Raw genomic sequence first — 26,493 nt, forward strand, 5'->3', positions numbered from 1 at the left:
GCAAGGAATCACATTTGTCAACGCATTGTCAGTCTGTGCAATATCCCAGTGGTAATGGACTGCTTGGACACTATATTTAGTAACTTGCTAAATTTAAAGTGTCATGCATTCACACTCTTCATATCAGTCAGGAAAATGTTGCAGGAATAGAAAGTAGAAATGTGCATTAATTATAATCAGTAGTGTCACCACATTTTTGCAATTGCATATTTTCCTGATAGTGTGCATCCCTACTCAAAACAACAAACAAAAACAAGCATCTTTGCTGGACTCCAGTCTGTGCTTCCTGTGAGCTAATTTCTTTTCACACCTCACTGATATTGAAAACAGCTAACTTTGATTCTTCATTAAGCCACAACATTCTCACCACAGAGGGTTGTTGCTACCATAGTGTGGTAACTCTTAGGTCTGATATGTTCATTAGAAAAAAGATTTTTTTTTAAATTAATTTGATAAATTGGTCTGGGCTGATCCAGCTGAAAACTGTTAGATTCCACTCACCAGCTAATGTCCCTGAGCATCTCTAATGATGATGAATTATTTCAGTTTTCAGCATTCTTTATTAATTGTCTTTTGCAGCCACTGTCTATCAAAAAGCCATCTCTGTACTTGAACTTGGACTCAGTGTCTGACAACTTAACCAAAACTACTTGTGGACATGGATCTGAGCCCAGCTCCCCCTGCACTGGGTAAAATATACCTTACATTACTTATTCACATATTGTAGCATTACTACATATGTTACTTTACAGCATTGCATAATATATTCCATGTTGATGTCTGTGATTTAAATTTTCATACTATATTATCTTTGTATTCATTTGAAAATTGTAATATTTTTATTGTGTGATTATTGGGTGTCCTCACCACTTATTGGCACAGTTGGTGAAAATATGTTTTATAAAGGCATTGAAATAAATGTGTCTTATTGCAGTAGGTATCATGTCACACAAAAACACACACATCCTAGCAGTAAATTTAAGTTATTTCAGTGGGAAAAACATTTCCTCGATACTCTTTAGAAAATTAAAGTATATACATGGTTTAATACTGCAGTTTTATTTATTTTATAGGTGCTAGAAGTTTTTTTTCTCCCCCAAAGCTTGGAGTTATCAGATTTTTTTGTTTGAAATGATGCTGCTATGATAAAAGACACTTTCATTTTAAGGTATTTTAAATGTCTTTACCAGGAAATGCCAAAATCAGTCATCATTTACTAACAATAATTAACATTATTTTTTATTTTAATTAATTTTTATGGCAATATTCAGTTTTGTTTCACTGAATATTTGTACTTTAGTACACTGGATTTGAATAATTTTGACTACCTTTACATTTATAAAAAAAAAGTTCAACCAACCAACTTTAAATCAGTAACATCATGATAGTGTGAATTTCTTTCCACAGTTTACACATAAATATTTTTAGTGGTGTATTGATCAACAGTCTGGGCTGAGTGCATTTTAATGCATTTTATTTGGTAAAATTAAGTATTAATTGTCTCTTCTGTCTATTTTACATAGACGTCTCATACTCTTCCTGATACTTTTACTCAGACCTCAGATTGTTGTCCTTCTGCACAGGAGTTTTGAGGAAATGGAAGCCCAGATATCTGCAGGCATGAAGACGCCGGTGTTGAGCCCGCGGCCCGGGCCCGAAGGTTCTGCTGGAGATAAGGGCAGGAAGAGAGAGAGTGAGGTCCTCAGCCGGACACAGAGCATAGAGAGGGATGAGCAGGTGAGACCAAGGTTCTTGGTAAACAGCTGGCATTGATCACATTTGTTATAAAGAATAAACTGATTTTCGTTTATCTGTGTACTCATCATCATGTATGGGAATTACAGATGCATCTCAGTAGATTCTGTACTACAAGGGGAATTTATTTCAGTAAATTACCACAAAGTTTTTTTTTAAAGCCTGATCTTCAGAGTGCTGTCAAATATTTTCATTAAAAAGTTGAGTGGAAGGAAAAAGTCCTGGATGTAGACTACAATTGTACTTCTGAAACTAAGGTGTCCATATGTGATTTACTTGGACTGGTGCTCAATTCTTCTCTGTTCAGATTAAAGTAGATTTTATATAATCTGGATTGGATTCTTTTGAGTGTTGAGTATGTGCTATATGAACATGGGCATACTTTTTAGTAGACCGATATTTCTTTTTTGATTTTATCTCGCAGGGCTAATGGTTATCGGTGTGGCTTGTGCACCTGTTTCTGACATTTTGCCCTTCCACGAAGCTTTCTATTAAAATACTTAGATACAGCACTCCATTAACAGTCTGGTTCTTTAGGAATTTGCTTTAGTTGCTTACTTTAATACCTTTATTTTGTAATATTAATGTAACCTGAATTGTAGGTTTTCATTAGATGTAAGCTGCAATCGTAAAAAAGAATCTTCTACTTTATATTCCATTTTATTGAGATGCACCTGTATGTCATGTTTTTATTTAGTTACATCTTACTCCATGTTGTTGTTTAATCAGAATTGAGCACCTCCATCCAGAGACTTTATCCCAGGACTCGAATCACAGTGATTCTCCAAAAATCAGCCCCATCACACACTTTTTCCCAGCTTTGGTTCAGGAAATAAGCTGCCACTCAAACACTCAGCGCTTGCTTTGCTGTGCTGTCCCGTCCCCCTCCCTCGATCCCATCCCTCTGCCCACTCCTCCTGGTGCCCCTGTAGCCCTCTGGCCAGGGCCCCGTGGTGGCTCCTGCTCCAGCCCAGGCCATGCCCCTGTTGTTAGACAGGCTGTCAGAGTGTGAGGACCCCCTGCAGTACCTGGAGCCTGACCTGGCTGAGACCAACCCAACCGCATTCGCCCAAAAACTACAGGTGTGTTGCCCCACCTCGACGAACCTCGAAGGTCCTGGCTCTGGGGAGGAAATGTGACTGTGTATGTTTTTGTTTCCACATCGTTCCCATTGTGTCAACGTTCTTCATCCCTTTCATCTTTTTATGTTTCCTCCTCCCTGTACTTGCAGTTTTTGGCTTGCTGCGTGAAGTAGATTAATGATTGGTAAAATGCAGACGGCAGCAAATGTGTGCTCTCAATTCAAGTCTTTGTATGTTTCCCTTTGCTCTCTTCAACCCTCCTCCCTCCTCCCCTACCCCACCGCTCCCCCGTCTGATATTTGGCCCCCCCTGTGTGCGGCCAAGGAGGAGCTGGTGCTTGCTGCCCTGAGGCTAGAGGCTCTGCAAGTAGCCCAAAGCATCTCTCAGTGCCCCTCCCTCTCCACTGTAACCCCCCAGGTACTGCGCTGAGTCAGCCTGCACCTGCTGTATTCAGTGTGTGTGGGTGAGCGTGTTTGCTGCAGAAAATAGGCATCTTGAATGAGTGATTAGGGAAAAGCAGGTGTAGCTGAAGTGGGTCATTGTAAATTGCGGTGTTTGCATGGGTGTGTCTCGGCTTGCCGATCGGCCCCTTCGGCATGGCGGCTGTGCTGCAGCATCCACAATCCCGGTGCCCCCTCTCCACACGATACCGCTAAGGATGCTTAACGCGTCCCACTCCCATTCAGACTGGCAACAAGCTCCTCCAGGTTAATGCACAGTCCAGTGCTTTCCTAGCCCCCCTGCGTTGTTTTTTGCCTGTTGCCTGTTCATGAGAGGCTTACATTAGCATGAATGTGACTGGGGATGTAATATGATAACCTAAAAACCGCAGCTGCACAGTTACACGGCTGCAACTCTTCCTGGTGTATTTGATCATCCTCTGTTTCAAATCTCCAGTCACATTTGAGTTTTTCTTTTATTTTCCCCCAAACTAACAACACAAACGCAACACAGAATATTACAGCACATTGTAAAAATCTTCAAAACCTTTGGAGTTTATTACATTTTGTTGTTTTACACCTGCAAAGTTTAATTTATGCTATTGGGATTTTATGTGACCAATACAAGAGCATAACTATGAAGTGGATTGAAAAATTCTTAATGGTTTTCAAAGTTTTTGCTAATTGAAATTAAAGCTGTACGCAATGATTATTTTAATAATCAATTATTGTATCGATTATTTTGTTGCTGAATCAGTTAATCGGATAAGAGAAATTGGCACATTCTTTAGATTTGTTTACCACTGCTTACGCCTCAGCATCAATATTGAAGCAAAGGGATCCAGAATCCTCAGACTCTAATTTGCTTCAAGTTCCTACACTTTTTGGTTCAATATCTTGTATATATCTTGTTGCAGGATTTGTTTTCAGCCATCTGATTGTTATTCCCTTCAGTGAAGCTGTAAATAAGAGCTATTTCTCTGAATACACATTTCAAAGACTTTGAAAGCCATGTATAATTTTTTCTACCAGTTTACAATTATGCACTCATCACATGAAATCCTATTGAAATACATTGACGTTTGCAGTTGTAAAGTGACAAATGTGTCTTATCGAAGCTATTCTCAACATAAAAACATGTGCCAGGAATATATTTAGTTGGAACTAAAGATGCAGCTGAGTTAGGAAGTCAGTAATGGGAAAAATCCTTGAAAGAGTTGGAGTAGGACTTCTGGTTCCCAATCTTGTCCCTTCAAGTCTCATGTTGTTGCTCCACACGTTTCAGTCTCGACTCAAGAAACCCAGCACACGGCGGTGGAATATCAACGGTTCACCTTTACTCAAAGTAAGAGTAACAAGACACCCTGTGATCTGTTCTTACCCAGCTAGAGTGCAGTCCAAGTATTTGGGCAAGAACATATTTTTCATTGTTTCACTGGCCCAGTTACACAACAGCACACTGGATTCAATGATATGACCTTTGTTATATCTTTTTAGTTAAATTATCTTCTTAAAACATATTTCCCTTGATTTGAATGTTTAGAAAATAAATTAGCACAGTGAATTTAAGCTGTTTGGCTCCCTCTAAAGTTCAGAATGAGAACTTTGCCCTCTTGGTTCTGACTACAATCTAGTCCAAATACATCCAGACTGCACTGCAGACTTGAGCCTCAGTAGTTCATAGATGTGCTACATCTAGACAGCATTTTATATGGAGATGCACTGATCAGAGATTTTGTAAAGCTCAGACCAGCTACTGATGCCGAATTCACTCCAAATTTCTAAAAGATCAGCAATTGATGATTTTTTCTATTCCAGTGGAAAGTTAGCAACTGAAAATATCCAACCTTGTGGTTCTCCCTCAGTAGTAATTTCAGCACCAAAGAGAGTTGTTGTTAGTTAGCACATTGGATCAGATCTTTTCCTTTCAGACTGAGAACCGACAGTCCAATGTTGTCATATCTCTAAGTGAATATTTTGCATACTTTTATATCTATGGTCTTGCCGGTTTTGTGTACGTTTGGGTTATTTCCATGTTTATTCTCCGTTCAGACGTTATAACCTGCATTCTCAGCTTTGAGCCCATTTTTAAGTCCACATTAAAATGAATCACTTGCCTCTAGTAAAGTTTGTTTCATCATATTTTCAGTTAATATGATGAATGATCTAAAATTTAGTATCCCAACCAAAATAGAGCTTTGAATCAAAATACCTAGATGCCATGCCATTACATGTCCTCAAGTTTCTACTATTTACCTTAATTTAGTCGTTCGTTTTATACGAGAGTAATCGCATTAGTTCGTGAGCCAGACACAACACTTAGCTCCATACATTCTTGTTGTTCTCTTTGAGCCCCCACTGTTTCATTAAATCCTCCTTTAATCCAGCTTTTCCGATGATGACTAAATCCTTTTATTCCAGGCCAAATTTTAGAGGTGAAATAGTGATACCAGAAAAAGTCTTGTATTCAAGAAGTCGAGGCATAAATGTTGTCAGACCTTAACGGACACATGCACATCTTGGAAACTTTTCAAGTTTTTAGTAAAAACTGTGAAGTCAGAACAGTTAATCTTTTACAACCAAACACTAACAGGAATGCCCCCTGCTGCCCAGTCCAGCTCCCTTATCGTCCATCTCTGTTTTATTATCTGCTGCTGTGCGCCTTCCTTCTTGTCTTGCTCAGACCAACTCACATTCAAGCTTCTGCAAGCAGCAGGTGCTCACGATCACTCAGCCGGGGCCAGCATCAGCCAATTACGCAGTAATTACTGTAGCGATGAAGGCTGTTTCATCCAATCATGTAGTGGCCGACTGAGTCCTCAGAAACATCACCAGCTTTGCAGCATTCGCCAGCAGAGTTTTGCTGCGTGGAACAGATTTCTGTGGTTCCATGCTGCCTTGAGGTTGTGGTTCAGGAAACCTGTTGGGCTCGTGTGCGAGCCCCTGCATCTGATCTGTTTCCGATTTGTAACTCGCCATGTTTCCGTTCCTTTCCCTGCTGTCCTTTGCTTCGTGGAAGCAGCACCGGGACATGTTGTCTTCTGTGGAGAGCTCCATACCCAAGAGCTCGCTCTACGTCAAGACCACCAGCAGCAGCTACATCGAAGGCGAGAGTCCACATCTGCCAAGAGAGCTCGACCAGTCGTTGGACATTGCACGAGAGGAGGTTCCCTTCTATTTCTTTTTATTCTTTGAGTGGCAAAAGTCATTTCATTTCAACATCTAGAACTTTACTTAAAAGTGTTTGCCCCTATTTTATAGATTGTGTCAAAGGAGAAAGAAGTTCTGGAGTGGCAGAGGAAGTATGAGGACAGTCGACAGGAAGTGGTGGAGATGAGGTAAAAAGAAACATTGAGTTGTTGTCAAGTCTGTCACTTTTAGATATCTAGCAACTGTCTTTGTATTGCATTGTCTTCCTTTGCACTTCTAATTTGGTTTATCTGAAACAAAGACACCTTTGGGTCCAGAATGGAAAACCAGTTAAAGAGTATGCCAGTCTGCACTGAGCACAGATAGAAAAGATGACTAAATAATTAATTACTATATATATTATTACACCAAACCTGCTAACAGCAGCTCTAAACTCACCCATAAACAACAGTCAGCAAATAGCTTCAGGTTCAGACAGGAAACTGGATATAAGCAGCATTGGAGCTTCTTGTCAGTTAGCAGGTGGTGAGTGTGAGTGCAGCTGGGTCATTTAGCAAGGATAAGACAGAGCTTACCTCCTTTAAGTGATTGTGCTCTGGATAAGGAGGAGCTAAGAGACTAAGAGGGAGGCAAGGCTAATCAATCCTCTTACCCCGTACAACCTGTTTTACTGGAACAGTCAAAAATGGTCCAGTTATTTCTAAAGAAACAATGCAAGCATGAAGAAATTTATTACACATCACAGGTTAACCTACTTATGTTACTTTTAGTAAGAATTTTGATGCTTTTTTTTTAGTGAAAAGGACATGAACAGGCACAGATCTACAACAAATAGAAAAGTCTACGATGTTCATGGCCTACTATAAAGTTTTTTTTTCCTGTTTTTATTCACAAATTAGTTCATACAAAACAAACATTACAGACTAGCAAACAGAGGTATTAATGTACAAAATAAGCAATTAGATAAGCAAAAATAAGAAATGATAACAATAAGAAAGAGCACAAGAATAAGAAAAAGAGTGTAAAAAAAACAAACACATGAAAATGGATACATTGGGTACATTTTTATTTTCTTAGAAGGTATTTTCAGATTTCTTTTGGGCTACTGTACATTTGTACACATGAAAATTGGCTGTTTTGTCCTTTTAAATTGACAACTTAAAATGTGGTTTTAATTTTTTGATAATTATTGAGTAAGTAAGTAATGTACTACATTAAATTGAGATAAGGGGTGGGATTAGATAGCTGTTCATTTCTTCCTACTCTTTTTTTGAACAGAAAAGTAGTGGCAAACAAATTATTTTGTTCTTGGTTATATATGCACATGCTTTCTCTGTCCTACTGATTGCTTGTTTTTTGCTTTTTAAAAGCCTGTTTGAAATAAATAAATCAAATCAAATTATTATTATTTACTTTTAATTCAATAAACACAAAGTTAAAAAGACGTTTTGACCAACATTAAGTGTGAACTGCACTCAGACCTAGAAAGTGAGTGGAATGGCATTTATATAATTTTCTCAATTTTATCAGTTAGAGCATTTCTTACTAATGGTCCAGTTGCAATGCAATGGTCCAATGCAATATTTCATTACTAATATTGCACACTCTGATATTGTGCTGACAATAAGTTTGCAATCATTTTTTATCTATAGGAGGATTGTTGCAGAGTATGAGAAGACTATTGCGCAGATGATAGGTGAGTTTTTCACTTCCTCACTTAATGTAATCATTGACTGTAAGTGCACAATTTAACATGCATCAGAAAATGTTTTTCATCAAATTCTGACACTTTAATTTGCTCTTTGGTATCTTATTGAAGTTTATATTTTTTACCCCACCACCTCCGATTTCAAATGGTTTACTTCAGAAACGCATCAGTCAGAGTTTTCCAGTTTTTAGAAAAGGTTCACCTGCTAATACCAGTTTTAATAATTTGCAATCTTCCTTTAAGAACTATTTTATAAACATATAAAACATTCAAAATATGCTGTAGAAGACCATAATTTATTCATAGTAACATCCTTCTTTCCTTAGCTTAACTTCCATATCCAGGTGTTGCTCCATGATTTATTTAACTTCCTATCAGCCAGTCATAATCTGACTTATTGGTTCATCTCTAGTTTAGCTTTGTTAATTTTGTGCTGCGGCAGAGAGTCTGACACCGGTGGTGGTGGAAACCATCACAAGTATCCATTGACGGCACCCTTGTCACTACTTTGCTCACTTTACATTTTCCCTGCCCTCACCTACATCCTTTTTTGCCACCTTCAGACGTTCTTGAATATTTGACTTGTGCTGCAGTCTTAAGTTAATGTCTTGCTCTTCCCAGATCACGTCCACTAAAAGGCCAGAATCTGCTTCTGTTCATGTCTAACACTCGGCTCTCTCACATGTTTTGACCCTCCTGGTTTGACTTAACACACTCCCTTCTTTTCTGTTCTGCTCCCATCATTGCCCCTTACTATTTGATAACCCTGACAGGCATGCCAGGTGAGTAACACAGAGCCGTACTTTGCTTGTTTGTGTCAACTCGCGTCTCTTCATCCGTCCGTCAGAGAGGGGAGCAGGTGTGCTCCTTTTCTTCATCTCGTCTAGTGGCTTTTGTTTGTCCATTCTGTTGCATTTCACATAAAGGCTAAGACCTAACTTTTTTATAGATGTAAGGGAAAGAATCTGTCAAGTTGTTTGTTTTGAAAATAATACTATATCAATCTGAGTGACATAAAAACAATGAAAAGATCTTAAAGATGCATCGGCACTTGACTAAAGGTGTGTGCCAAAGCCACTCAAGCAGCTTTACCTACTTACACAAGTAGATCATCTACTGTAAGTTACTTAAAAGCCAAGCAAGTGTCGCTCTAAACAAACCGAGCGGCCAAGCTTTATAAAACATAGCTATCCTTTTTGATTTCCTCATTGTGACATTTTGTTTGCATGCAATAAAAAATAATGATTTTCTGAAGTAGAAAAATCACTCTAACCCACGATTCCACTTTGTTCGTGTAAAATGGTGTATATTTTTATGTATGTTGTGGGAAGACGTGTTTCCACGTCTCTAAGGTCTCTAGTGGATAGATTGATGATTTAGGAAATCTGTGTGTGTGTTCATTAGAGGATGATCAAAAGGAGAAGTCTCTGTCCCACCACACCATCCAGCAGCTGATCATAGAGAAGGACCAGGCCTTGGCTGACCTCAACTCTGTGGAGAAGTCCCTGGCTGACCTCTTCCGTCGTTATGAGAAGATGAAAGATGTGTTGGAGGGCTTCCGCAAGGTGCCACACAAATTACTCAAAACTTCAAAGTCAAAATGCTAAAATGATAAATAAATTCCTATTTTACTGCAGTAGGATAATCTCAGGCTGAAAATTTGACAAAAGTCCAGCCTTTGAGTGCATTCAGTAGAGAAAAACGACGGTGTTACGAAATCATCTCACTTACTGATACCCATCAGTCCCTCCAGGATGTTGCAATGTTTTTTGGTTGTTGCAGCCTAAAATTATTGATTTTGCTTCATCATTTTCAAAAATTTGCCCTTTTTTTAAACTTTGCTTTTTAAAAAAAGGGCAACATGTTTTAAAAAAAAAAGTTGACATGAACTTTATAATCAAATCCAACAAAACATCTCAAAATGGCAAATATTACCATGTAGTGTCACAGATGCACTCATTTTGCAGGTTCAGCTTTCATGAGACGTCATGAAACAGGAAGTTAAATTAGAAGGAGGCTAAGGGATTGGTCAAAATTGAGCCGAGTTGCAGTGACCGGTCAGAAAAGAAGTGAAAATCGCAAGTCTGTACAAAATTTGTGAAAATTGAGTAAATTTGCATTAACAGTTGCGATCGCAACATCACAACATCCTGGAGGGACAGGTTAATGTTAGTCTCCTAAAATATGTCCCATAGTTGTTTCCTGTCTTCTGTTCTGCTCCATTCATAGGTTTTCTGTAAGATTTAGGTCTAGGGATGAAGAAGGATGATTTTCTCTCTAGTGAAAAACTTTTGTGATGTTTCAGTCACCTGTTTTGGAACAATATCTCACTGAAAGACACAGTGATGACCCATTTCCTGTTAGAGGTCACCAGATTTTTATTGAAGATGTCCTAAAACAAATTGAAAATGTGTTCATGTGACCGTACACTAAAAAGTTTCCCCAAACTCCCAAAGAGAAGCAGACCTGCAGCTTCACAAATCCACCACCTTTACTTAAGAGGAGGCACAAGTTCACTTTGTGCACATCCAAACAGTGTTTTTACACAAAACCCTCCTGGGCTGAGTGGGTTTTGCAGGAAAGGGGGACACCCATCAGCAGCGCCTCAGGTCGTCTGGTGAAATCATGCACGTGATGCTCAGGTGCACTGAGACAGAAGAGATTATTGGACTCCATCCTTGGACAGTTTCATTAGAAGCATCAGTACCTCTGAACAAAAGACATTTAAAAAGGATCACCGTGCCTAGAAGACGACAGCCATTGTGGGCTGTTTGATAGGTAATATTAGGGGTGTATTTTATGACACGCATTTAAGACGGCTGATCTGACCAAAGCAGTTGGTTTCAATCAAATTCTGAATAGTATTTTGGCAAAATCCGTGTTTGTTATAGAGACTTGGTGACCTCAAGATGTCACTGTGAATTTTTTCTTCCATTACTAGACACAATAAGTATGCCTCAGTTGCATTTATTTTAGCAGATTTGTGAGTGATGATGTGAAAAAAATTCTTCCTCCACTTTTTAATGTACCTAAATTTAATATTGAATTTAGAAAGCAATTTCAGGGTAAAGTTATCCCGCTACAATGAAAGATTATTTCGTTTTAAGGCTTTTTAGACATGGAGAAGTAAGTGTGAAGGGTACTGTAGTTTAAGGGCAAGACATTTAATAAATCTCTCTTACTTTAGAATGAAGAAGTACTGAAAAAATGCGCCCAGGAGTATCTGTCCAGAGTCCGCAAGGAGGAGCAGCGGTATCAAGCTCTGAAGATCCACGCTGAGGAGAAACTAGACAAGTGAGTATAAACAAATTCAAATTATAATGAGTTTTTCAGCCCACAAAAGACTAAACCACAAAAAGCTCTAAACGTCCAACCATTATAAGTTCCCAAATTCGCTTTTTATAATAGGTTAGTTACATTTCTTCTGTTTTTGAGATGCATTACAATCTTTCCTGACTTCTTCAGAATGGTATTTATCCCTGTACAAGTACTGAAGGGTAACTTTATTGTTTTATTTTCACTGTTCATCTCCAGAGCCAATGCAGAGATCGCACAGGTTCGATCCAAGGCCAAGCAAGAACAGGCTGCCCACCAAGCCAGTCTGAGGAAAGAGCAGATGAAGGTGGACTCTCTGGAGCGCACTTTGGAGCAAAAGGTCAGCGATGAGAAACACACTAACCTTAAAAAAAATACAGTACCTTGTCAAAGATTATTCATATCCCCTGAACTTTTTACAACCTCCTCAATGTACTTAATAAGGGGTTTATGTTTATATTGTGGATTAAATAAAGACATGATTTGAGCATCTTGCATAATAATACCATCCGAAATGTGTGATGCACAGTTGCTGCTCAGTACTTTGAAGAACATCTTTTTGCTACATTTACAGATTACAGAAACTTTTGGCCATTCTCAGACTCAGTCACAATGGTGGAGCGCATCTTTGGATATTAGTTTCCCAATGGGATTTAGGTTTAAACTTTATATAGGCCATTATAGCACATCAGTATATCCAAATCATTATATTATGGCTCCATGGTTTGGGCCATTTTCCTGTTGGAAGGTGAATCTGTACCTCAGTCTGATGTCTTTTGTAGATTGTTAGCAGTTTTACTCTCAAAACCTTTCCCATTCCTGCTGTGAAAAACAAAAGTTTCATAGTGAGGATGGTGTGTTCAGAGTGAAATGTCTTGATGGTTTTGCACCATTCAGTGGCGTTTTGAATGACCAGAGCATCTTCTTCCACATTTGGTATTTCTCCCCTCCCTGCACCTGACCCAGATTTACCATTTTACCTCAGCTGCTTGTCAGATAATCACCCTGTAAGCAGTTTAGGTTAACAGCTGTATCATAATAGGTCTACAGTTGTGCCATTACTCCTTCCAATTTCTCAGAAAAGTTCAACCCATATGAAGAGAAAGACTCTGTGTATACGCAGTTCAGGTAACTTAATGCTTTTGCAATTTTTTACAGAACAAGGAGATTGAGGAGCTGACAAAGATCTGTGACGAGCTGATCGCCAAAATGGGGAAGAGTTAGCAGCCACGCCACAAGCTAATACTTTATGAACACAAAGTGGATCACTGTTGCAAGAAACGATGGACGTTTTAAGGCCAAAGAGGTCTTGGGGTTTTGCTTCCTACTGAGTCTCCACCAAAATGACCTCCTCTTATTACTCTGTACATTTTTTGATGTGTCAGTGTACCGTACTGTATCAGGGGTCTGGTTTAAAGTTTTAGAAAAGCTATCATATCAGTGATGAGTGTTGCGTGTGTGATTGTGTGTGTACGGTGACGAAAAAGTCCAAGGATTACTTGTGGGTTGAGTTATGTGTTTATGATGTTGCCATGACAGCCACTGAGGGAGAAGACTGTTTACCCGCTCCTGTTAGTTTCTCCTCTTGATGCAAGGTTAAGGTAGATTTTGAAAAAAATTAGCTGCAGATGTTTAGATTTATTTGTACAGTCTTGAAACACTTAGACACCAACCGTCATTATAGTGTTGCATGTAAGAGAGAAAGAAAACCTTGTAATGTTACTGTTTGTATATACTGTTTTGTGGAAAATCCAAGTATAAAACAAAAGAGTTGTCTGCATTTTAATGTAGTTACTATATCATCCTCATCCTGCTGCCCTCATGTAAGCATTTAAATATTTGTTATACTTGTCATAGCTTTTTTGATGAAATTGTGGGACTATTATTTTATTTGGGAATTTATTTTGATATAAAGCAAACTAATCATCACTGTATTCAGTTGTGAGCAGGAGCGATTTAATTTTTGGAGGATGACATCTGTTATTTTTCACTGAGGAATAATTCCTCTTCACAGCTACTGTACAGCATCAGCTTACAAAGTGCAATAAAAGATGGCAATACAGCTGAAGGTTCACTCTGGTCTTCATCTTTAGCTCATCACTTGATTGCTCTATGTTATGCTGGGCTTTTACCAAAACGTATAAGATTTTATTTGACTTTCACCTTGTGTTCTTGAGGAACACAAACACACATTGATGCATCGATGGACTACTGTTTGGGCCTCTGATTAAGATGTATAAAAATAACTAAATAAAAATAATCTTCTTTTTTGAGCAGTATACATTAAAAATGTAACAAAAATCCATCCTTTAATTTGAGGACATATATTCTGTGGTGGGAAAAATACGACATTAAGAAGTTTTGCTCAGCTGTTGGTTCCCATAACAAACCCTTTAAAATAAATCAAACATTTTCTTATTCTTTTACTTTTTAAAATTGATCAGAGTATCTAGGTATTTTCAAGTAGTATTTCATGACTTTCTGGCTCACTCTAGTTTAAAACTCTGGCTCAATTTGCTTTTAGCCACTGGTTGCTATGTTTGATGAGGAGCCATTTTTATTTCGCCACCACAGCAGGTTGCTAAGGCAGGAAAATCATCTCTGTAACAACCAAGGCGCTAAACCTTTCAGGGATTTTAATTAGATAAAAAGAGATTGAGTTTTTCTGTAATACAGGTAATGTGGGTAAATTTGACATGAAATAAAAGACAAATGTGTAGAAGTTACTGTTAAGTATGGTGGCAATAAAGTGAGGCTGTGGGCCTGTTTATGTTTTGAAAGGCACTGCGAATATTGTTAGTGTAAAAAATATATGTAAACTTGGTTGCTGTTATGACCCCTTACTGAAGAGTTTAAACTAAATCAATTTCTTAATATGATATGTGCTGTCAAAGAGAGACTGTAACTAATTGGTCACATGGAACAATTTTATTTTTTATCTTCATTGTTTTGCTTGATTAAGATGTTGCATATTCAGCTGCATTGAGATAGAATCAGAGTTTTGATCTGCTTGATCATAGTCTGCAACTTGCAGAACCTTGGTATATTAAACAATTAAATATTGCTCTGTTTTTGCTCCATTCTTCTTTAAGTGCCATAAAAAAGCACACCCTGGTAAAATTTGTTCTGGAGTCTCCACTGGAGATTACAGCATTGGGACTTACAGGGCTAAATGTGAACTACAAATAGTACCAACAGTGAAAATTATGACCTGTGATAGTTTAGCAGAAAAAACATTCAGAATGAATCTGTCTGTGAACTTACAGTTTTAATAGGCATGGACCAGTAGAGATGCTCACAGTATAATAATTGTGCGTAAAAAAATTCCACAGTTTGATGATATTTGCTAAATGTAATCTAGATGTTTTTAAATGCAACAATTATTGCTTTGTTCTTTTACTTGTGCAGCACAACCTCGTTTTTAAAGATTTATATAAGTAATAATGGTATGGTATTATTACTACTATGTGACAGAAATATAAATAATGTTATCCAAACTATGCATTTATTGTAAGTATCATTTTAGTACTAATCAAAATTTAGCACCACTCAATGCTAGCTGCTCATCTGCTGCTCAGGCAGGAGCAGATATTAGCTCGTTTAAATACCAAGATAAAGCTCAGAGGGCTTAGAGAGCAAACAACCTGCTTTTCATTGTGGCATCAGGAGGAGCGACAAGTGGTAGCACCATGACGATCGTCCGCTATTGTCTATTGCTGCTTTTTGTGTTCCTGCTGCCAACTTACAGTAAGAACTATTTTACTCTTAATATTCCACCCTTTATTTTCTTTACAAATTGGTTTTAGTGTTTGTCTTAAAAAGGAACTTAGAAACATTTCTCCACCTGTTAGTTGACTTTTTCCATTCAGGCATTTCTTTAGCTACCTGTTTCTCTGTACATTAGTCTGCTTTTTTTTGGACGACTCCCTTTACATTCTGACATTTAAAAAGTAAAGGCTGGACAAGACAACGCAGCAATGTTTTTATTTTCAAGAAAAACTCATCTTTTAACTGCTTAAGAAATATATTCAACATTAAAACATAAAATGGTATTTCCTGTCATTACTGTTATTGGAAGTTGATTTCTATTGGGATTCTAATAATTGCTTGCTTCGCTGTAGTTCATCCTCATCTCCTGTAACCACCATGCAGTCAAAAGCAGCTAATCTCTTAACAGGCCTGGAGACTAATACTTTTAGCATGTGTGGAAAGCGGCTGTGCAGTGGGGATAGATTGGGGTCAGCAACACTCAGTGGGGGATATTTAATGCCAAGCCGAAACACAGATGAGCACTGATAAGAACAAGGACAATTTTAATGATGAAATCTTTGTTTCCTGTTGGTGTTTTAGTTATACTTTTCAAGTTGTGATTTTCTTCTTTAACAGAGCCTACCTTTATAGTGACAGAGTCGACCCTCTGTTTTGATTTGTACGTCTTCTGTCTCTGAACTATATCTGTACAGGGACAAACCTGCGACTGTGTCAGAGAGACACATCTGAGGTGAAACGAAGCAACTTTGATGGCGAAATACAAGAGATGTGCTGCTGTGAAGAATGTTTGAAGCTTTTAGTGCCTTTCGGCTCTGATCCTCTTAGGAAGCAGCGTTTGAGACTGCATGTCTGGAATAAAGGAGACAGGGATGGAGGGTTTTAAAAGGAACCGTTTAAATCTATAGCATTTCATAGGTCAATTCATTTTCAAATAGCCGCTCCTTCCTTAAGATAAGAAATCAGGGCACAGAAAGGCATTTAAGTGCTTTATGTGCTGAAACTGGTTCCCGAGGCATTAGAAGTTTAGAAAAATAAGTATTTTTAAACATGTGGACAGAACTGCTGTAACTTTCCAGTAGATTTTGAAAGATTTGTGCGAGACGAGTTAAGGGATTAATTAACGCTGTCTCCTCACTTTAGTCTCACTTCATCAGCGGAAGACTGTCACACATTGGAAATTTACATGGCTTGCATGTGCACGCACATCAAGTACATCCTGTGTGAAAGGAGATATCAAGAGTTGGGGTCTGTCTGGGAACCTGATTTGGTCATGCTTTACACCTGCATCACTGGAGCTAACTCTCTTTTTCTGCAGCTTTAAGGTTTCTAGGCCATACCCTGGATACCGCATTAACTGTTGAAAAGAGAGCAATGGGTTGGGTACCTGCAAATGTTCTCTTTAAAATCATCAGTACCAATATCATCTTGGTAGATTGTTGAGGACAAAATGCAGGACAAAAATTAGATCTGCTCAGCTGTTTAATAAAATAGCAACAGTAGTTTAAAAGTGACCTAATATGCTTCCTTGAACAGGTTAGGACAAAACATGTTCATTACATTTTTTGCACAAGTCATTTTTAGATAATTAGATTTTAGTCTGCTCAGTTCGGCCTATTTTGAGCTCTTTTGTAATGAGCTACTTTGGAGCCTGTTGTCACTTTAAATCCAAATAAGCTGCTGCTGGCCACACACCCCCAATTCCACATTTACTGAAACAAACAGATGCGCAATTACATAACTTAACATATTTGAAAAGCATAAGTAGAGCCTCTGACACAACGAATAAGGATGCAGCAAACTGGTTTCTAAATGGTAAGTAAACAACAAATCATTAGTCTTTACCAGCAGCCACTGTACAGCACATACAGCGGTAAAATCAGCTGACCAAACGTTGTAGAGCTAAGGTTCAGTTGCTATGTAACGGGCTGGGCTTCATTGGGGTTGCTAGGTGATTGGTAGCGCCTGCTGATTTGACTTTACATTCCAGACGTTTTTGAAATGGGTCCATTTCCAGACACCAAACAAACAAACTTTCCAGTCTCAAAATTATCATAGCGGTTTTGCCAACAGTTTTATAAACCCTAGAAGCATTGTCACATAAGCCCAAATCCACTTTTGCATGGCAAATTAAATATAAATAAATGTATCTCATACTTGCAGCACCACTAGAACTGCTTTCAAAACCATCCAATACAAAACCTTTCCAACAAGTAGCCTTCACATAAACGGATTGACAATATTTTAAAATTATTTAGTTTTGGTACCGTTTTGAGTAGCTATTAGCTTCAGCCTCTGGGTCCGTCTAGATTTTGCTGACACCAAGAGTGTTTTCTACTTCAGGTAAAATATTAGTAGCCAATAACATTTTAAACAGAATGCACAGCATCTTGTTTTGACCTTGTCTCTGTCTCATCGAGGCGAGGCTTTGAAGTGCTACACCTGCATGGGCTCTAATAACGATGACTGCAACCGACAAGGCTCCAAATCCTGTCCCAGCTACCCTGACGCCTGTGCGGTGGTGGTGGGCCATGACAGTAAGTTTGCCGTTTCTTGAAGGTGTCTCTATCTCCTTTTGCTCATTTAGTTTCTACCTCCTGTTATTCAGACAACATTTGCACTACGGTTTTGTGTTCGTTCTGCCGGCGTGCACAAGACTGTGTGTGACAGTGTTTGCTGAAGACCAGCTGTTGTCTGGAGAAACGTCCCAACCTGCAGGAGGTTTGAGGGTTTTTTTTTTTTTTGGTGAATGAAGCTTTTTGCCTCTACTTGACAAATACCCTTAATTAGGATACCATGTGGTGCTTCAGCATAAACATTTTAGTTTATTCATTTTTTTTATTTAGAAAAAAAGACTTTGAAGTAATTGATAAGTTACTGATTAGTTCTATTTAAAGTTAGAACTAATCATAAATTAATTGTAGGTTACTTCAATAGTTTGGGCCAAATACAGTTGTTTTAGTTACCTGTAAGAGTCCAAGCTCAAGATATTTAAGGGGGACAATTAAATGTGTGTGAAATGTCAAGTCCTGTTGCCTGTGGTCGCAGCAGCTTCTTATCAAACCTGCAGTGATTTTAAAATATCCATCATCCCAGATGCCTGCAGTAGTTTTTTTTAATTTGGTTGTCAGTAGCAACGCAGTACTTTTTCGCAACAGCTGTTTTCACTGCTGGTGGACTTATTGGCTTCTGTGAGACAGCTGTTAAATGGATGTGTCTCTCACATATATTTCTGTGTGTCTCATAAGGTGGCGTGATGAAGTCGTGTTCCTACAAGTCTTTCTGCAGTCAGGCCAGCAGCCAGGGATACAGAGCGCCAGGGGTCAGAGTTCACTGCTGCTACAGTGATGACTGCAACATTAAAAGCTTCGCCTCTCCGCTGCCAGGATTCAGCTTTTGGCTGCTGTCTTTTCTGCTACTTTTGCACTGACATTTTTTCACAGGACACACAGACAACCTGATCATGCCAACAAGAATCCATTCAGCATTCAAATGCCAACAAAATGCCAAAAAGACTGCCTGTTTTCACACTTGATGTCATCCTACTGATCACTACTCCACTTAACTTTGGTTAATGTATTTATTGGAGTGCAAGACATTAAGAAAATGCTGCATACTGAGCAGTGAAGTAATGCTTATGAACCGTATAAATAAATCAGTCAACTAGCTGCATCTTTGATGGCAGATAGGCACTGACCAGTTTGCTAATCTTGAGTAAAAATACCACATTGTCATGGCATTTGCACATTTTCTTTCAACACTTGAAAGAAAATCAATCTAATTGCTCTTAGTTAAAGTGAAAAGCAACAACTATTTGCTGCTGCTTCAAAATATAGATTTTTAGTTCTATTAATATTGTACATTAAAAAAAAAAATCTATTTACTGTTATTATGCTTTCAAAGCATTGACTTAACCCTGAACTATAGATGATGTGGGGCCAACTCCTGACACAAGTTCACAAATTTCACATGAAAATTACAACAATAGATCAGTTTCAAAGGTTGTAGCTCCTGTCAACATCAGTTGTTACAAAGCTATATTTTTATTACTGTAAAGGGTCCTTCATAAACAAGGGACACATTCAAGAGATGTCTTCATCCAACTTAGAAAGGACCCAGTTTTAAGGTTTTTACATAGTCCAATCAAATAAAACAAAATAACAAAGCTCACATTCATGCTTGCTTGAACTTGCTAAAACATTTAGTTATTTGAAAAAAAAAAGAAAAAAAAGATCATTTTGGGGGACCAAAAACCTATGTATATGTTTTTTTACTACCGAGAAATATTTCCAAACTGAAAAATCTTTCAGTCTTGTAAGTGAGGAAAAAAATAATAGAAGCTTTCTTTCAGCCAATAGTGCAGTAACAAGTGGAGGCGGGGTGATGCTCTCCTAAAGCCAGAAAAAACTGGTCATTTTGACATTTTCTCTGGCCTGTTTTTAAACACAGTGTAAGGTATAGAAATACTTTATAATTCTGCTTTTCCACTCCCTTTTCTGTCTTGTAAAAATGATGAACCCCATATTAGATGCTTTACCACGTCTAAACAATCCAGTATTTGAGCACAGTTTGCGCTGAAATAAACTGTCCTGTATTTAAAAAACACCAAGGAGTGTACTCAGCTGGCATGTTTTCTTTGCTTTTTGTCATTAGCCTCCTTCCTGCCAATCACTAACTTGGATCGTCTCAATGCTCCTGATAGGAAGTGAGAAAAAGCCTCTCACACGCTGTTCACTACCATAGTCCTTTTACACGCCTGTGGCCAGATGTGCTACTCTGAGATAAATTTGCTGTATTTTGAAGTTATTTAGGGAGTTACTGACATTATGAACAGAATCTGGACTCACCTCACAGACAAAGAGGTGGCAGCATTTCTGACTGAAGGAATTCATGTTTTGATGTGCATTACATTAAAGTTTGTCACTATTTGTGTCTTTATGTATATTTAGAGCTGTTAATCTGAAATAATGAAAAGGTGAATGTAATATGACTAGAGTGTTCATTCCTGTCAATATGTGCATTTGTTGCTGTGGATTTTTTAAATACACCAGTGAATTATTGTGTGAAGATATAAAGACCCTTATGTTCTCTGCAGAGTATTAAAGGTTTACTCATTAGATCATTATGTCTATTTAACTTCAGACATTTAATGATTAAGTTTATTCATTTTCATAGTGGACGTAACACAACAAACAATGTCAATAATTTTTTAAAACAGAAATTTAGAATGCGAATTTTAAACCTATTGTGGATTTGTTTTATACCAGAAACAGGCTTCAATACATAAATACACTACACTTAATGTTTGGTTGAAAGTCCCGTAGAAAATTGGAGAAAAAAAAAAAACATACAAATTTGTAGCCATGAACAAGATTCTGGCAAAAAATTTTGGTTGAATATTTGAGGACTCAAGTTCATTTTAGATCTTGTTTAGTCCTTGTTTTTGTAGTATGGGTGCTTTTTTGAAATTTTAAGAGAGGTCTAAGTCAGCTTTCTTTCAGAATCCTATTGCAAAACCAGCCTAATTCCCCCAATACCAGTTTTGATGTGAGTTTGAATTTCAACTGTATAGAACTGAGAGATGATATGGATTAAAAATTTTTATCACAATGACTTGTGGTATTTCCTGTGATAACAATAAAACTGAAGTGAAATTACTACATATTCTCTAACTTGTAAAAAAAGAGAGAAAAAAAATCATAACTATGCTGAACATTTTGGACAGTTGTGGAAGTTTTAATTATCTTTAATTGGAATTTATTATTGTCGCAGTTCATCAACAGTTTTCACAGTAACACTACAACAAATACCCACCCTTTCTGTATAAATGTTGATTTTGGGTAGAACAATCTGGAAGCAATCTTCCATCTTCATTAATCCAACCACTTTGTGCCATTACACAACACAACTTGCACAACAAATTATGCAACACAAAGTTGCACTATTATCCTGTAGCCAGCAACATGCTTGACAGTTGGTACAGTGTTCTTAGGTTTAAAGGATGGATGGATGGATGGATGGATGGATGAACAGACAGATGAACAGGTAGATGGACACATCATCTTTATGGAATGGGACAGATAATTAAGCCTGAAAATAAAAATATTTTCCCATAGAGGAATTACTTGTGCCATATCTATTAAAATCTGTGAAATACTTGTGTTAAATTTCGCACTTTTCCAGACTGTGTTGGAATTCTTTATACCGTATCGCTTCCTGCATGTCTGCTTTTGTAATTCTCCCAGCCTCCACTGTGGGGCAGTCTAGTCACACTTGAACATCCAGCCACCACATGCCATCAAATTTACAAAACTCTTGCAATTCATATCGACCGACCACGCCTCGTGGGCTCAGCAGACATTAGCTTTAGTCAATAGTGATAATCATTGTACAGTTTTATTGCTGTCTGCTGGGCTTTGGACGTTATTTAAAAAACTGCAACTGCTTTCTCTTCGCTTCTTCTGTATTGCCACAACTCTTTGTTTTCCCTTTTGCTGTGCTTCCTCTCGTGATGTCCTGCTGCTCTCTCCTTTGACAGGCAGGTGTGAGAGTGTGAAGGCATTGCCCTGCAGAGGGATAGACACTGACCTCAAACCGTGAGTTTATGAAGCCTTTTCGGTCCAGGCTACAGGGCCTTCACGTCCGCAAACAGGCCCCTCGTCAGCCCTCATCAAGTTTATTTGGAAAGACTCTTGAAAAGAGATGCAGTTGCTATTGCATTTAAGTTCTGATGGCGGGTCAGTGGGTCACAGATTATGTGGAGGTGTCTTTACATTTTCCTTAGTTCTTCTCATGATTCACTTTAAAGTGAGACTGCCCTGTTTCTACACTGCATGGCTGTTGCAGAAATATCATCCTCTCCTTCACCAACACACACACACATTTGTGAGGACAGAGTTTCAGATTCAACACAGGATTTGAAAGCGCAATCATGGCAAAAGCCCCCGCTGGATTGGAGCCGTCTCTGGGCAATATCAAGCCAGTCGTCGGCTCGCCACATGTCCGCCATCTGAGCTAAAAACTGAAGGTCATTGTCATGGCAACTTTGCCGTTTTTAAAATTGAAGTATGTTTAATCCCAATCCTCTGGCACCTGAAGACATTATCGCCGCAAATCCCACTGTCAGTCATCAAAAAAGATGAGCTGGCTGCCCTTTAAGGGAGGCGATGCGCAAAGTAGCAAAGCTGTGGAAAAGTCCTGCCTGCAGTACAGTGCTTTCTAAAGTATACCAAACAGCTTTTCTGCTAGAATGTCACTGAATGTCTCTCACACTGACATATCTGACAGATTGTTGTCTTAGTGTGTGGGTTGGTGTGCATTTTCTTCCAATAGAAAGGATTTACACTTGTGAAAATGTTCTCATTCGACCCGAAAAGATTGATGTTTCTCTGGAACAGCCATCTTCCATCATATGAAGTCCCACTTCCCTACTTTTGGTTTTAAGAACATCTTTTAAGGTTTTCAACACATTATTTCTTAAAATTTTAAGGTGGATTTGTTGACTGAATGGCACTTGTAATTATAACAAACTCAAGCAGCAGTGGTTAAATTATTTAGGACAAATTAAAATATGTGTGTGGGCATGGAGAAGAAATTACCTACACCTCTTGCAAGGATGTGCCAAAAAGTGCCACACAAAAATATGACATTTGTTACTGTATCATACTTTCAAATTGAAAAGTACCTTTAGCTTGTATCAATACATCTAACACATTATGGATTTGTGTTTTTTCCATTGTCCAGAGTTGTGTGTCCAGTTCATTCATCTTTTCTCTTTACTCTAATATTTTCTACAGTATTTAGTTCTTGGTCGACCTTGCTCTATATTGTCATTCTGTTGAAAAACCGAATGATGATTCATCTTTGGCAAAGAAGAAGCATTACAGATTCTAAACTATACTTACCAGTGGACATGAGGTACTTTTCCACATAGATTCATTGTTTTAAATTAAACCTGCCTGGAGTGACTGTTGCAGAAAAAGTAAATCTGACTGGCAGTACAATTACTGGCACTACTGCTGTGAATGCTTTGTAAGGCACCCATTTGTCATAAGGACAGGTTTCAAAACATTTTATGAGATTGTAACATTGTCATCTTACTACAGATGCAAAAATGACCCTTATTCAGAGGCTAAAAAAGTTTTTTTCCTTTCTAAAAAGCAACAGGGACAGCGTATGTTGACTAAAAGTGAGAGGTTTCATTTGAGATGCGTTTCTTCACAAACTGTTGCATTCATGTCAAGTCATTCACTGGATAACATGTCAAAGTTACTTATGCAGTGACATCACTGCATAAGTAACTTTGCAGTTACTTATGCAATGTCTGTCCTACAAATTATTTCAAAATTAGCTACAAAATTCAGAAATTCTATTATCAGAAAATTTCAACCATTACCTCATTTACACAGAACCATTACTTCACAACAGACTGTAGTTTAAATAAACACCAACAAATCGACGTTTTGTGAAATGTTAAATAAGACAAATAGGTTTACATTTCTAATATTTTAGAAGATATTTCATAAACCTCCTGAGAGTCAACAGGATAATGTAGTTTACAATGTGTGCATACACCATGAGGTCATCGCCCAAGACAATAAAAGAGTGTTTAGGAATGACATAACAGGGGCCCTTCTGAACTTAATGATTTAATAAATGAATTAATCATAATAAAAACTGCTGCTATCAACTAAGTGGCTTCATGGGGGTGTAAAATTAAAATGCGAAATGGTCTGAAAAGCTGCCACTGCCGGCGACAAAATCACACCTGAATGACTTAGTTTAGGGAGTATTTTTAATGTTACCATCATTCATTACTATCATTAATTATTTATAAGCAAAGACAGAAAGTTATGCGAGACTCAAAAGTAATGATATCATAGGAGTTTATTTTATGTGAAATGAAGACAATAGCATATTTTGGGTTGTCTTAAACATTTTTTGTCCGTGATTTTAATGCAGCTAATGGCTAAAGAGGTGTTGAAACATCTTCAGGAAAAACTGAGTGAGTCCGGTTGCCTTTGATTTAAGCCTGTTGTTTTAGGCTTTAGGAGTTTTTGGTTTCCTATTTTAAATGCAATGCCCCATATCAACCCTGGTAAGTTCCATGCCAAGCTGACGTTGGTTTCCTGATCCAGTCTGTATTGTCCATGCTGCCAAAGATTGAATTAACATTAACGGCCATCTCATTCAGGCTGAGACTGCTCTCTTCGTAATGGAGGATGGGCAGGCAATTTCCGGTAAGCTTCATAGCGTCAAACTGACACATCACATACGTCACTGGCGAACTTTAGCAATTGGATAAAATTTAAAGATTCAACAGAATCCTCATCTCCAGCAAGCAATCATTTCTCAACCTTCCATATACGAAGTAAATCGTAAGGGGCTGGTTTTTACAAGGCTACAGGCAGCTTGAAGAAATCTGTATTGGAACTGCATTGTGAAAAAGGCTTTGAAGATGCCCAGATGCTACATTTTTTCTGTGAACACTGACATCTTTTTTCAGTTGCTATCCAGTATAATAGGACTGGGTGGCCAGAAGATATGGGCCTCAGTGTCTCTTCATATTTATGACTCAGAAAACACAAAAACCATGGATTGCAAGGGCCAACTGCCTCTGATCCACTCACTAAAGAAAAAGATAAAAATCCAAAAATGTTTTTTGTTAAAATTACTTTAAAGGAATTATTTGGAGTTTGAATAATTTTCCCACTGGTGATGTTGTCACAAATAATAAGTTGTTTACGTTAAACCTTTTCTGCACTGAATTACAGGCTGGATTTTTAAAAAATTTTTTGAAAGTGTCTTTCCAAACAATGAAATGAACTTATGAACCACCAGTGGAATCCAGGTCCTGCCCACAAGAGCCGACCTGTTAATCTAGGACAGTCCTGTCTCTAAAGAAAGAGTGGTTTTCAGTCGGGCCTTCATGGGAGCGCTGAATTTTGGATGCACTCCGCCACAGAAATGACTAAGCATTACAAAGTAAACAATAATAAAAGATAAGCACAAAATGAACCTGAATGGACAGATCACTGACTTAGGACATGCTGTGACTGGTTGCGTCACAAAATCAGAGAACATGAACTGGTGAACATAAACCGCTTGTGCTAATGTGGGAAGGGAACAAAAGCATTCAGGGGTGGAAGCAGGAGGGTGCGTGTTAGACGATGGCTGTGTTTACAAGTGCCTGGGTCCTGGCTGGTCGGCCCAGGTTCACCAAGCGGTCACCGGTTCTGGGGTCTCCAGGTCTGTCTTTTTCTTTTTTGAAAAAGATCTGTGAAGCAGAATTAAAATGATCTACCTCCGGATTCTGGACACAAGGTCGCAAGTATTTTTATTTTTTTTTCTGGTTTTGAAACAGGAAAGAGGAAAGACAGAGTAAGAGGGAGTGGAGGGGTCAGCTGCAGACAGAGGCTGGAGAAAGAGAAGAATTAATTGCAATGAGCCTGTTCGTCAGTCACAGCCACTGACGAACACGCTTGAAATGACTAAATGGCCCACCGTCTGTGAGCCTGGGCCCTTATAACAAGACAACAAGGAGTTCACTCAGGACAAACAAGAAGAATTGACATGATGCAGTGTACAGCCGGCTTAGACATTTATATAGTCATTAATCTGATGGTGATTTTTAAATAATGTAAGAAAAATGGAAGTAAAGTAAAAATGTATCCCATCCCTTCAACTGTTGTTTGCCTTTTATGCAAGATCAGGCATCAGTGACAACAGGTCAAGAAGTAAAACCAAAGCATCCATCTTTCCAGCGACACTCTGCAGCTCATTTTCAGTGATCCCAAGGCGTGCCTTTGTCAAAAGGAATATATAGCTTCCCTCTTGTCGATGCAGAGGAGTAGCTGCTCTACTCCTCATACTATTTGCATGGCTGACCCTGGCCATCATATACTGAGAAACTAATTTCAGTTTTTTGTATAATGCCCTGAAAACCTCCAAAGGAAGGTAGTTACCTGGTCAGATGCCCAAACCACAATCAGATTTTTTTCAAGCTCTGCCCTGAGAATGAACCTCCTCACCCATCTCTACATCTGATCCCAACCACCCTAGGAAGAAAACTCATTTCAGCCATTTGCAGAGGCTCAATGGCTCTTCTTTAAATACTGACCAGATGTCAGTGGCGTGCATCTTATAAGCTTCACAAAAGGTCTCTATTCACTTTTTTTGCAAATTTATAACTTCTTCCTAAATTCAAAAAGGATTTGTATTATGTATTTGCTCACCAATCTGGTGAGGGATGTGTGGGTTTGCCTCCTTGGCTTGT

At 38.3% G+C, this 26,493-nt stretch overlaps 2 protein-coding genes across 14 annotated transcripts in view; both read left to right on the plus strand.

The window, feature by feature from the left end:
* tacc2 (transforming acidic coiled-coil containing protein 2) overlaps positions 1-13,518 on the plus strand; it is a 62,767-nt gene extending 49,249 nt beyond the window's left edge. For 8 of the 13 annotated variants that reach the window (XM_023327401.1, XM_023327404.1, XM_023327402.1 and 5 more), the window contains 12 exons: positions 580-689; positions 1,584-1,737; positions 2,688-2,837; positions 3,162-3,254; positions 6,300-6,443; positions 6,539-6,615; positions 8,080-8,123; positions 8,909-8,917; positions 9,540-9,700; positions 11,323-11,429; positions 11,670-11,790; positions 12,609-13,518. In XM_023327401.1, the coding sequence (XP_023183169.1) occupies positions 580-689; positions 1,584-1,737; positions 2,688-2,837; positions 3,162-3,254; positions 6,300-6,443; positions 6,539-6,615; positions 8,080-8,123; positions 8,909-8,917; positions 9,540-9,700; positions 11,323-11,429; positions 11,670-11,790; positions 12,609-12,674 (1,236 nt within the window). In that variant the 3' untranslated portion in view covers positions 12,675-13,518. The remainder of the gene's footprint in view (positions 1-579; positions 690-1,583; positions 1,738-2,687; positions 2,838-3,161; positions 3,255-6,299; positions 6,444-6,538; positions 6,616-8,079; positions 8,124-8,908; positions 8,918-9,539; positions 9,701-11,322; positions 11,430-11,669; positions 11,791-12,608) is intronic. The other 5 variants (XM_023327394.1, XM_023327405.1, XM_023327396.1 and 2 more) reach the window with 4 other exon arrangements.
* A 1,572-nt stretch (positions 13,519-15,090) lies between these two features.
* Positions 15,091-20,798, plus strand: LOC111606570 (prostate stem cell antigen-like). The gene is made up of 3 exons (XM_023327434.1): positions 15,091-15,197; positions 17,639-17,755; positions 18,467-20,798. Exons 1-3 carry the CDS (start codon positions 15,140-15,142, stop codon positions 18,646-18,648), a joined length of 357 nt encoding a protein of 118 aa, XP_023183202.1. The 5' UTR covers positions 15,091-15,139; the 3' UTR covers positions 18,649-20,798.
* The last annotated feature ends 5,695 nt before the right edge of the window (positions 20,799-26,493 follow it).

This window comes from Xiphophorus maculatus, chromosome 22, assembly GCF_002775205.1.
Source record: "Xiphophorus maculatus strain JP 163 A chromosome 22, X_maculatus-5.0-male, whole genome shotgun sequence".
Lineage (NCBI taxonomy): Eukaryota > Metazoa > Chordata > Actinopteri > Cyprinodontiformes > Poeciliidae > Xiphophorus > Xiphophorus maculatus.

Excerpts from the sequence above, each read along its gene's own strand:
- LOC111606570 (XM_023327434.1), top strand. The coding sequence starts at position 15,140 with ATGACGATCGTCCGCTATTGTCTATTGCTGCTTTTTGTGTTCCTGCTG. Across the intron at positions 15,198-17,638 it reads GTTCCTGCTGCCAACTTACA|GCGAGGCTTTGAAGTGCTAC; the intron begins GTAAGAACTATT and ends TGTCTCATCGAG. Across the intron at positions 17,756-18,466 it reads GGTGGTGGTGGGCCATGACA|GTGGCGTGATGAAGTCGTGT; the intron begins GTAAGTTTGCCG and ends GTGTCTCATAAG.